Source organism: Phacochoerus africanus, chromosome 8, assembly GCF_016906955.1.
Source record: "Phacochoerus africanus isolate WHEZ1 chromosome 8, ROS_Pafr_v1, whole genome shotgun sequence".
Lineage (NCBI taxonomy): Eukaryota > Metazoa > Chordata > Mammalia > Artiodactyla > Suidae > Phacochoerus > Phacochoerus africanus.
This window is the reverse complement of record NC_062551.1, coordinates 63,777,723-63,790,051: the sequence shown is the minus strand read 5'-3', so window position 1 is coordinate 63,790,051 and position 12,329 is coordinate 63,777,723. Positions and strand designations below refer to the sequence as shown.

At 61.5% G+C, this 12,329-nt stretch overlaps 1 protein-coding gene across 1 annotated transcript in view; it reads right to left on the bottom strand.

Annotated features, from left to right (window-relative positions):
- The window catches only part of PRKCZ (protein kinase C zeta), an 86,130-nt gene that overhangs the window by 24,276 nt on the left and 49,525 nt on the right, over positions 1-12,329 (bottom strand). The window contains exons 5-7 of the mRNA XM_047791120.1: positions 5,512-5,597; positions 1,635-1,766; positions 749-830 (exon numbers count right to left, since the gene is read on the bottom strand). Of these exons, the coding sequence (XP_047647076.1) occupies positions 749-830; positions 1,635-1,766; positions 5,512-5,597 (300 nt within the window). The remainder of the gene's footprint in view (positions 1-748; positions 831-1,634; positions 1,767-5,511; positions 5,598-12,329) is intronic.

The following is a 12,329-nucleotide window of genomic DNA, read 5'->3' as shown; positions in this document are numbered from 1 at the left end:
GTGGGGCCTAACCTTTCAGTCTGTTCTTAGGATGCAGATGGAAAGCTGGACGCATGGCTGGTTGAATGGGTCGTGGGTGGCAGGTGGGGGAGGGGGTGGATGGCGCGAGGGTCGGGTGGGTGGTGGGTGGGTGGTGGATGGTGAGCGGGTGGGTGGGCAGGTGTCAGGAGTGTCCTTTTCAGGAGGTGCTAGGCTATGGGCTTTATGTTCCGAGGCATCATTTCACCTGGGGGCGGGGCCCATATGTATCAAGGGAGGGGCCAGGCCTTTCACACCCATGTAACAGTGCACAGAATTGCAGGAGCTCAGAGCTGGGCCGTCAGTCCAGCTAGTGTTCAAAACCGCTCTCTGGACACCTTTTAGCCTTAGAAAAGTCTCCCCAACCAAAAAAAACCCCCCAAAACCCCACGAAACCCTGAGAGGTACACAAGAGCGTGTGGTATGAACAGCAGGCCTTTCCACGGCGGTGGGCACCTAGTGTGTGGGAGGGGCCATGGTGGCTGCTGCACTCCTGCCTTCTAGAACCTCCAAAGTCAGCAGAGGGAAGACCCTCCCCCTGCCACCGGGCCCCCAGGGCAGCCGCTCACAGACAGCTGGGTGCCCGGGAAGGCCACCCCCCATCTCCGCCTGGAGAGCCCGCCCCAAGCTCCCCAGGAGCCGCTGAGCTCACGGACACTGGCCCTCGGGGAGAATGGGATGTGGGGGAACCGGCCGGAGGCAGAGGCGGGCGGGCATCCCGGGGCCCTACTTCCATCGGTGTCCTCGGACGGAAGGTCCACGCGGTCACTGCTGTCGTCTACTGCAGGCTCCTGGGAAGGCATGACAGAATCCTGCAGAGAGACGGCGTGAAGAGTGACCCGCACGCTGCCATGCCACGGTTCTCATCACTCAAGCGTCCATTCCTGCACTGGCCTGGAGGAAACCCTGCGAGTCGCAGGCAGAGGGGACCGCCCGGTGCCTCGGGCCGTGGCCTTTGCAGTGGGCGCGCTCTGATACGCGTGCGTCCACGCAGAGTCCCCTCCCAGCCCGCGTCGTGTGCCGCCAGCCATCAGACACCACCTGGCTCCGGGTTTCAGGGCGAATGTCACAATGGAGGCAGGTCCCTCCTGGTGGACACTGCAGCCCCGGGCATCCCTCAGCTTCTGGCAGTGGCCTCGGGGCTGGTCTCATTTCTCAGGCTAATGTGGACCTAGAGGATCGAAGGGCGCGGGCACCTTTCTAGGTTTTGGCAGCTGCGGCTGAGCCAGCGCCTCCCGCATCTGCGGGACCCGTGTCCCAGCGCTCCGGCAACACCGCGTGACACCTCTGCCCTTGCTCCAGCCCCAGACGTGCCTTTCCGGCTCACTCTGTGATGGGACCCGTGCTCGCAGAGCCTGGGGGGCTGATGGTCACTCCAGCTCCACTCCCGGGCCATCGCATGTGGCCGGCTGGGTAGAGCACCAGCGGAGGCTGGACACCTAAGTGGGCCTTCCCTGCGGGGTGGGGCACTGGGGCTGGGCCCGGGGCCTTGAGGGTCAGGGCAGCCGGCTTCGCCCCCAGCTGCTAAGCGCTGCTTCCTGCCTGGGCACAGACCCGGACCACCAGCCGGGCTGTGGCCCTGCAGTCCCAGGTGCCCCGGGCCTGGCCCCACTCACCATATGCCTCTTGCAGGTCAGCGGGACGAGGCCGTGGCAGCGCTTATGGACCAGCAGTCTGCAGCTGATGCACCTGTAGCCTTGCCTCGCGAGGCCCCATATCCTTTCGCTGCACTGGCCGCAGTACGCTCCCTGCGCGGGCGACAACAGCGCCGTCAAGCGGGGCCGGTGCCCCCGCAGCCCCAGTGGCCCGAGGGGACGTGCTGCGCGGCCACATGGAGCTGGGGCACCAGGCCCAGCCGCCCCCACCTGGGTCCTTCCCCGGGGAGGGGGGAAGCAGGGGCCCCAAGGAGGGGGCTGGGCTGCTCGTGAAGAGACAGGCGAGGCCCGGGGTGGGGGTGATGGGACCCCTCCCCGCAAGGCCCCCGGCTCACAGGGCCTAGAGGTGGGAACAGCCAAGGGCCCCGGGTGGGCAGAGCGTGGGCCGCCTGGCCATCCAGGAGTCGCGGCCGCAGGCATCTGGCCGCAGCGGGACTACGAGCTGACCGGGGCTCTGTGCAGTGGTCTGGGGCTTTTTTCCAGCTTTTAAAAGACTTTAAACAGCCAATTTTTGTTCTTCTCAGCTCTGAGCACGTGAATTTCATGACTACTATCTGCTGGCTCGGGGCAGCTTTCCCACTTTGGAATGTCACAACACGCAGGGACGTGAGCGTGTCCAGAAGTCTGGCCGCACGCCCGCCACCCAGAGCCCAAGCTGTCCTCACAGGCGCGTAGCGTCTGCACACCTACGGCCTCCCTGTTGAGTTTTTCCACCTTCTAGCCTCTTCGGAGAGTCTCAAGTCTCTCCTGGAGACCAGAACTGACCCCCCCTGCCAGCCGCGGACTGAGCTGAGCTAGGAAATGGAGCCACCCCTCCGCGGGTGTGGACCTGGGGTGCCACCCAGCCCCACGGGGTGGCTGCTCACGGCCAACAGCCACCAAGAGCCCAGGCCCCTCCCCACATGCAGGGCTCGTGTCTGTTAGTCACGGCCACACAGCCGCACCCAGTGGGCGCCCACTACGTGCTGAAGACACACACATGCCCACAGCTTTCAACTTCCATAACAGGAAAAGGGAGAGTGTCTTCCAAAGTCCCCGTGTGGCTGAATCCACCCCCCAACTGTGGGGTGCCCCCGGGACCCACCGGAAATGCAGTGGACGGCAGTGAGGGACAACGGGGGCCACAGGGCCAACCCTCTTGAGACCTCAGCCCTGGCCAATCCCCTGAATGACGGCACCTCCACCCCAGGAGGGCAACTGCTGGGGAGAATTCAGGATCCGAGGAAGGAGCATCCGAGAGCCAAGGCAAAGGCCTTTTTTTGGCTTCTGCTTTTAAGGGCCACACCCATGGCATGTGGAGGTTCCCAGGCGAAGGGGTTGAACTGGAGCTGCAGATGCCAGCCTGCACCACAGCCACAGCAACGCCAGATCTGAGTTGCATCTGTGACCTACACCATAGTTCACGGCAACACGGGATCCTGAACCCACCAAGAGAGGCCAGGGCTCAAACTCACATCCTCATGGATACTAGCTGGGTTCTTAACCTGCCTGAGCCATGACAGGAACCCCTCAAAGTTGTTCTTTTAGTATAACGTGCTGTGTGCTCAGCTCTCTCCAAGTCACCACTTAACAATCGGCTCTGAAATGTTTGCATCTTATTTACGGGCAAAGGCACAACCACCTGGTGTCTCTGCAGACGAACAAAGATCCCTTTTCCTACAAAGCCACTCTTACCAGGGGCTGGGACAACGGGTGACAAAGGGCGGCGTGGCTCTGACAGGTGCCAGTGCCCACGACATCGAGGCCTCGCACCCACGGGAGAGGCTACCACAACGTTGCCCAAGGCTCCTTGCTTCAAATCTAGATTCAAATTATTGACGTTTTAAGAAATGTGCTCCTAGAAGACAAAATCCAGCTTCAAACCCGAGCCTCTCATCTCAGAGAGGAACAAGAGTAGCTCAATGGGAGGAAAATATTTTTCTGTCTGTCTCACATGCCGCCAAAGCGGTTCCCTGCTCGTGCTTTCAGTCATGGATGCCAGTTTTTTAATCCCCAGGGAACACTCTCCTCTTCCGTCGGGGTGAGAGTTCAGTCTGGCCTCCTGCTCCTTCTTGCTCAGGACCCCGGTTCCCACTGAGCCGTGTGGTGCTGGGCTGCGAGCTCGGGGTTCTGTGCATTGATCTGTGGGGATTCTGAGGCTCAGCTGCAGAGACGCTGGCCCTCTGCCAGCCACCTGGGGGCGCTGCTGGGCCACGTGGATGGCGGGGCAGAGGGGGCAGTGGTGTGGGGTCCAGCTTGAGGCTGCAAATTCTCAGGGAGCATGCCCTTCCTGCTCACACAGGAGCGGGGTTCTTCTGTCCAGGGAGGGGGAGGGCACCTCCGTTCTCCTCTGTCCTGAGCCCTTGGGGGATGGGGAGCGGGTCTCAGCCCAGGCCCCAGACTTGCTCCTCCCACGGTCTTGATCATTTGGCAAGTGGCCACTCCAGGCTCCTAGAGCGGCCTGGGCCATGGGTGACCACCTCCTGCTTTGATAAATAAAGCTTTACTGGGACGTGGCTGTGCTCACTCTCCGACCTCTTGTCCGGGGGTGGGTCACACGCCGACGGCAGAGCGGTGCCGCGGTGACCGACGCCTCGCGGCCCCCGAACACTTAGAGACTTAAATCCTGGCTCTTCATGGGGAAGATGCCTGTTCATCCCTGTTCCTGCTGCTCTGACCAGCACTTCTGGTGGCGCCTTCAGAGCTGGTCTCCCCGCCCCAGCCCGCCCCCTTCCCCCCAGGGACCCTCTGCTTCCCAACCACCCAGCCCCAGCCCCACGCAGCCAGCCCTGCAGCAGGAGGGGGCGGGGCATATAAAGTGCTGAGGTTCAAGCCCCCGTGGGGGGTCAGGTGTCACACAGCACAGGGAGCTCAGGTCCTACCCCACGTGCCAAGGGGACACATGCAAACCTCGGCGAGGCGGCTGCTCCTCCTGGGTGGAGACGCTGCTGGGGACAGCCACTCAGAGCCACCAGGCATCTCCCCAACCGCTTTCCAGAGGAGGGGTCCGGGTAGTGCCCCCGGGCGTGCCCCCGGGCGTGGGCACCTGGTCACTGTGCACAGCAGCCTGAGTGCTGGTGACTTTGATCGTCCTGCGTGTCCCTGACTGGCTACCGATGAGGTCGGGCCGCCTCCCTCGAGAACAATCACGGCTCTCGTTTTAACTGGCCATTCGGATCCCGGCTGGGCATTTACCAAAGAGCCAGCGCCCTCAGTGCAGCCCGCACCCAGGCTGGGCCTCCAGGTGCCAGAGCTGCTAGAGGGTGCGCTTCTGGTTGAAGCACCCAGTCTGTCTGTGGCGCTTAGTTCTGGCAGCCCCGGGGCACATGGTTCTGGGCGCCGGGCGCCTGCGGGCACCTCCTCTTCCGCTGGGCCATGGAGTGACTACAGAGCCACATGAAGCACGTCATTTCCACGGAAGAGAAGGGTGGCACGAGGAGGGCCAGCCCAGCCAAAGCACCCTGGGAGGTGGCTGGCAGTGGGCAGGCAGGCAGGGGGTAGGGGGCTGTCTCGGGCTTCTGGGCCCCACGGGAGATCCTCATGACCATCAGCGCTGCAGCAAGTGTGTCCCGGTTGTGGGTCAAAGTCACAGGCCCTCCCGCACGCGGGCAGGCAGGTCCCCGAGCCGTGGCCCCTACAAAGGGCTCAGGTGACAGAGACACAGACCACAGCCAGCAAGCAGCCACCCACTCAAGACCCGAGCGGGCACCTTCCCGGGCTCAGGAAGAGGAAGAGGCTGGCCATCATCTGGGGCAAGTGGCCGGGAAAGCAGCCGGGGCCTGGTGCTGGGCAGAGTGCAGGGCTGGAGGCCGGGAGCCAGGCCCGGGGCCCGCGGGCGGGCACGGGGGCCGCCACTCACCCTGTTAAAGCGCTTGGCCTGGAAGAGGTGGCCGTTGGCGCGGTACAGCTTCCTCCATCTTCTGGCCCCGCGGCGGTAGATGGATTCTGGGGAGAACAGGAGGAAGGGGTGAAGACAGCGCAGCAGCCACGAGCCTGCCCCCCGCCCCCCCCACGCAGGGCACAACAGGCACAGGCGCCCGGCCGGGGAGCCAGACACCCGCCACACCTTCCACCTCGTCTCACAGGCTCCGGGGTCCCCGTGGCGGCTGAGATAGCCACCCAGGGGGACAGACGACGGGAACGCCCCCAGGATCCCCCATGGGGACAGCTGCTGGTGGGGTCCAGGCAGTGGCGTCCTCTGGCTGGGTGCCCTCCCACGCTCTCCTTCCTGCCCTCCTGCCCAGCCCTTCTCCTCACAGGGACAGGCTCGGGGGTAAGGGGTGCCGGGAGCTCCTGGATGCGGAGAGGCCCTAGCCGGCTGCAAATCCGCAGTCAGCCCAGGAGGCACTTGGGCAGCACTGGCCCAGGACCCCCCGGTGCCCCTCATCCAGCAAATCTGAGGGCAGAAGAAAAGCAAAACCAACCGAACCCTCATGCTGAGCTGCAAGTTCCACAAAGCGTCACGTTCACAGCCTGGATTCAGTCATTCAAACTCTGCGCAAGGACACTGCTAATGAACAAAGCGGAGCTAAACCTACAGCCAGGACCGCTGGTTTTATTCTTCCTCAAAACGTCTCCAACTTTGCTCCTTCCAAACCCTTTGGAAATACGTGAAAACAAAATACTCAGGGTACAACGGGAAGCTTTGTGCTCTTACAAAGTTCTGGAGTGAAGGCGCGTTTCAGGAGAGTCAGAGACGTGCCAGGAACATACGCACGTGGAAACAGCACGGAATGTTTTTAAAACAAGCAAAGGACCAGGTCTGGCTGGAACCCACCGAAATCAGGTCACGGAGACGGCAAGGCGGCTTCTCTCCTTTCAAACGGGAGATTAAGGGGGACCGAGACGCAGACGCCCGGACAGAACCAGGCGGGGCTGGAGGCAGGGCCCTCGGCCCCTGTGCCCCGGGCACTGAGTCCCCAGGGCCCCTGCCCGCCTGGCTCTATGTGGGGAAGGCTGGCCCTCGTGGGTCCCCACCGAGGAGGGAGAAGGCGCCGACGTCGGGCAGACCCGGAGACCCAGACGGCCCCGAGCTGCAGATCGGGACACGTGCCCCAGGAAGGTCCCCTTCGAATTAGACTGAGGTCGCCCAAAATGAGAAACTCAAAGACAGCGCGCAGAGGCCAAGGGGTGTTAGGGACCCACGGAGGCTGGAAAGCTCGCGGAGGGGGCAGACTCTGCATGACCCCCGGGCATGAGGCACGAGCGGGGAGACCGCTGATGCCCCTCCCGTGACATGTCCCCCCCAGCCCCCATGCGGCTGCATTTGGAGGTGGGGTCCCTAAGGAAGGAGTTAGAATTAGACCCCAAACACCGCCAAGGGCCAGAGCCGCCGGAAGTCACCTGTTCTCCCAGACAGGCTGCACTGGGGCCCAAACCAGCCACGGCGAGGAAGGCGCCTCCCCGACCCAGCAATCACACTGCTCCCAGACCAGGGTCTGAGAGAGGGTCACAATGGGCTTGGGGCAGCACAGTGTCCGCGGATGCCCAAGCCAATGGGCAGAGGGCAGTGTGTGCGTGGCTGCCCAGCAGGAGCCATCAGCTGCAACCCGTCACCCACACTCAGCAGCACAGATGCTTTGAAAATCAAGTCAAATAAAAAGTCGACCTAAGACGATCTGGTGACGCCCAGAACAGGGTCTCTGACACGAGGCCCTGTGGCCAAACAGACGACGTGCTGCTCAGGACACAGAGTCGTGAGATGAAACTGCTCTGGGAAGCGGGAGGCCAGCGACCGCGGGGACAGGGCTGGGTGGGCGGGGGCTGAGCTCTGCCCCCAGCTCGGCCGCTAAGGGCGCGGGTGTCCACCAGCCGTGCGGCTGGTCCTGGGGGTCAACGGTCCCGGAGGCCCTCTGGGTGGGCTGCCTGGGCCTCCACGGGAGTGAGCGCCCCGGCGGGCAGCTCTGGCTGAGCCCAGGCTGCTCCACCCGGCGGCCTTCACCCGGCGGTTCCATCTCAGGCCCCGAGTCAGGGCCAAGCTCAGAGTTGGAGCCGCTGGGGCCAGGGGCGCAGCCGGTCGCCTTCCTGCGCCTGAGCTCTGGTCGCGGTGCAGGAAGGACTGCGGATCCTCGTGGTTGTGTGCTCGGCGCCCCCGCACCTCCGCTCAGCCTCCGTGAACAAGCTCCCTGCTTGTCTCTGGAATTCTATAATTAGGCGGCTGCAGGGCACGGGAACGGGCTGTTTCTATGGCAATCGAGCATCTTGAAGGTGCTGGCAGGCGAAGAAACACTTTCAAAAGGGAGCTTAGAGCAACGGCCGCGAGGCAAACCAGGCCCCTCCAGCGCTGGGGACAAGCGTGGGGTGCAGGGCAGGTCGCGGTGGTGCAGGGGGCCTCTCTGGCTGTTTGCTGGACATGGACCCACGGCCCAGGTGACCAGCTCGGCCCAGCACAACCGCAGGACAGCCCTGTGGCACCTGGGAACAGTGGCGGGAGTGCTCCTGGGATGGGTGCCAGAGCCAGCCAAGTGCTCCTGTGGGGGTTCCAGGCTGTGACCCACAGGGTTGTGGCGGGTCCTTGGCAGAGCGGGCATGGCTGCCCCCAGGCCCAGCTTCCTCCAGGGACAGTGCGTCCACTTGGGCCCGTGCCCAGGACAGCAGGGCCTGTGTCTGGATCCTTGGTGTTCTTGCCTCGGTGGCCCTGTTCTCACCAAACACACGTTCCACCAAGAGGCTCCTGCAAGAGCAGCAAGTGACCATCCAGACACAGGACTTTGGGTCTTGAGGGGGTGCCGGCCTGGGTATCTCCTGCTGGTGGCCTCAGGGACAGTGAGGTGTGTGGACACACACAGTTCCAGGAAGCCCAGGAGCCACATGCTCATCTGCATTTTCCCCGTGGCTGGTGTCACTGTGGGCGCGCAGGGCTGGCCACCCATTTCTGGACAACACCAGGCATCTCTGTGTCTCAGGAGGGGCTGGGCGCTGCCCCCAGGGCTGTGCGGCAGGACCCACGTCGTCCTGGAGCTTTGTGGGTCACGTGGGGGGTGAGGGTGGCTGCAGGCAGGACGTAGCTGGGCCAGGGCAGCAGGGTGCCCTCCCATGGCCCGCAGGCCCCCTCACCCAAGGTCCTTAACCACGTGGCTGCCTGCTCCTCACCCCTCTGCTGCCCTGTGTCGCCAAATACCACCAGTTAAGAAACCCAACCCTCGGAGGTAGGTGTTTTCAGGGGGAGCAGGTAGGACAGTCCGCCTTTCTACTAATTTTTATCACAAAGATACAAATTGGTCACGATATGAATTGAGTTTCGATGAACAGCTGACCAATGTTTTCAGAAAGAGTCCATGGAAAAATGTACAGCGGATTCCAGGCACCAGGTCGTGAGTCAGTCCACGCTGAGCTGGCTGCTCTCCACGCAGAGGTTCTCCTGCACGATTCCCGTCCTGGAGTCGCGCACGCCCCCTGCACCATAAGGGACCCATGTCCCCGGCCGCAGGCCCGGCTGCACCTGTGGCTCGAGCGCCGGGGCCAGGAATGCACACCCCGAAAGTGTGAGGGGGCCGGGAACGCAGGAGGGGATGGTGCGGCCGCCCCCCAAGGAGCGCGAGGACCGGAGCAAGCGTGGCCCAGGCGCCACAGGCTCCAAGGGAGACGACGCTGCTTCCCGGGAGCAAAAAGCGAGGCCCGGGGCTTGGGCTCCCGCGGCGGACGAAACTGAGCTCTGCGCAGAGCAGCTGGCCCGAGGGACTGCCCGGTCCCGTGGTCACCACGACACACCCACAGGCGGGCTCCGACGGAGTCAGGGGGCTGGCGCCCTGGACAGGTGGCTCCGATGGCCTCACCGTGGCACAGGGGCAGCGGGATGCGCTCCCTGAGTCTCCTCTCCATCCACCTCCTCCTGGGGTGAGGACTTCCACACAAGAACTGGGGAGACACATTCACCCCGTCCTGTAGCCCCAAAGTCTCACTCCGACGTCCAAAGTCTCATTGAAACATCCCCAAGGCAGGGAGGGGTCACACCCAGGGGGCAATTCGTCCTACAGAAAATGCCCCCCAGCTTGGACCCGGGAAACCAGGTCAGCTGTGTGTCCCCAAAACGCAGTGTTGGGACAGGCAAAGCTGGCCAGTCCCACGCCGAAGGGGAAAGAGGAAAGTGGGGCGCGACAGGCTCCCCGAGCCCCAAGCTTGGCCAGGTGAATCCGTGAGACCTTCCAGGCTGGAGAATAATCCACCTGCGGTGATGCTCTGCCCTCCGGCCCCACTGGTGGGTGCTCGCCTGCCTCTACCTGTCTCAGGATCCCGGAGGAAACGGGCCATAGAAGAATGAACCTACAATCCAGCTTCCGTGGGAGGCATTTCCAAGGCCCCGCGCTACACAGGCTCGGGGCAACAGGGCAAGAAAAGGCGCGGACGGCAGCTACTAAAAGGTTAAAGCAGACACCAAGCCAGCCGGTGGAGACTTCTGGCTGACTCATGGTGCCGGGAAGGCAAAGGCTGGACACCAGGGTCCCGGGGACCCCCAGCCAGTTCCAGCCGCAATTACTGAAAGACAGTCCAGGACCAACCTCCACGGAATCAGTGATTCACCCAGGCTCCACCTGCTGGGATAAAGGCGCATCCTTTCATGGGGAAAATGCCGTCTCTGAGAGCGCTCTGACAGTTTCCCGAACACAGTGTCTGACAGTCAGGAACAAATGACCAGACAGGCCAAGAAAGAGCAGCATTTGACCAAAGAGTCAACAGAAATGGACTCACAGGGAATTCAGAGATTCAAAATCTCCTAAACAAGACAGGTGAAATGAGGGCATTTATCCAGTGACCTGGGTCCATTAAAAAAGGCATCGAATTCTTTTTTTTTTTTTTTGTCTTTTGCCATTTCTTGGGCCGCTCCAGCGGCATATGGAGGTTCCCAGGCCAGGGGTCCAATCGGAGCTGTAGCCGCCGGCCTACGCCAGAGCCACAGCAACACGGGATCCGAGCCGCATCTGCGACCTACACCACAGCTCACGGCAACGCTGGATCCTTAACCCACTGAGCAAGGGCAGGGATCGAACCCGCAACCTCATGGTTCCTAGTCGGATTCGTTAACCACTGTGCCACAATGGGAACTCCGGAATCGAATTCTGGGATTTTAGAAATCCTAAAAGCGGACATGCAGTAACTGAAAGCAATAATAAAGCGATTGAAGAGCAGGTTAGACAAAACGAGAGCAGAGGACAGGAGTCAGGCTGAAACACAGAGGGGGGGCCAGGATGGCAGGAAGCACGGAAAAGAGCAGGGGGACAGACTGGACATGGCCGAAGGACACGGACCCGAGCCCAGGGGACGAAGGCAGAGGCGACCCTGGACTCCATGCCCAGAGAGAACGGCCTCAAAAGCACAGGCAAGAGACAGACGTGGACCCGGAAACAAAAGCCAGGTGGGCCTCAGCAAAGCAGTGCTAGAAGAGCTGCTGGAGGGAGTGTTTCGGGAAGGACCGCGGCCTCGGACCTAAGCTCGACCCCGCAGGGAGTAACGGGCATGTGTCAGGAAGGAGGTTGAGAGAGCTCCAGGCGAAGCATTACCTCTCACGGGTCGCAACGGCCACCACGCACACGCCACCAAACGACAGATGCCGGGGAGGGTGCGGAGGAAGAGGGCACGCTCCTCCACTGTCGGTGGCGAGTAAACTGGCACAACCGCTGCGGAGGAGAGTCCGGAGGTTCTGCAGAACAGTAACTACAGAACGAGCACACGACGCGGCAATCCCACTCCTGGGCATAGACCTGGACAAACCTGTCCCCCCGACGCTCACCGCAGCACCGTTCACCACAGCCAGACGTGGAAACAACCTACATGTCCCTCGACGGACGGAGGGGCTAAGGAGACGTGGTGCGTGCATACAATGGAAGACTCCTCGGCATAAAAAGACAAACTAATGCCCTTTGCAGCAACACGGAGGCAACGAGAGTCTCACACTAAGGGATATAAGTCGGAAAGAGGAAGACAAGTGCCACACAACAGCCCTTATTTGTGGAATCTGAAACATGAAACATGACCCTATGTAAAAAACCAGAAATAGATCATGGCCAAGGAGCGCAGACTTGGGGTTCCCAGGAGGGAAGGGGGAGGGAGTGGGCACTTGGGGGGTTTTTTGGATGCAAACTGCTATACTTGGAATGGATGGGCAATGGGGCCCTACTGTACGGTGCAGGGAAATGCGTGTGATCAGGTCACTCTGCTGTCAACAGAGCTTGAAGAAGCATCGTCAACCAACGATACCTTAATAAAAACTCAATAATGATGAATTGTGGGGTTTAAAACATAAGGAGAATTGGAGTTCCCATCGTGGCGCAGTGGTTAACGAATCCGACTAGGAACCCTGAGGTTGCAGGTTCGGTCCCCAGCCCTGCTCAGTGGGTTAAGGATCCAGCGTTGCCGTGAGCTGTGGTGTGGGTGGCAGACGCGGCTCAGATGCCGTGTGGCTGTGGCTGTGGTGTAGGCCGGTGGGTACGGCTCCGATTGGACCCCTAGCCTGGGAACCTCCATATGCCGCGGGAGCGGCCCAAGAAATGGCAAAAAAGACAAAAAAACAAAAAATAAAAATAAAAATTAAAAAATAAATAAAATAAACCCTAAGTAGAATTCACGCACACGCTAACAAGAGCGTGAGAGATACCAGCGTGAGAGGATGAAGAGGACTGAAGTGCTGTAAGGGTCTTACTTTCCCGAAAAAGAGTAAAAGTAGTAATTTGTGCTATGATT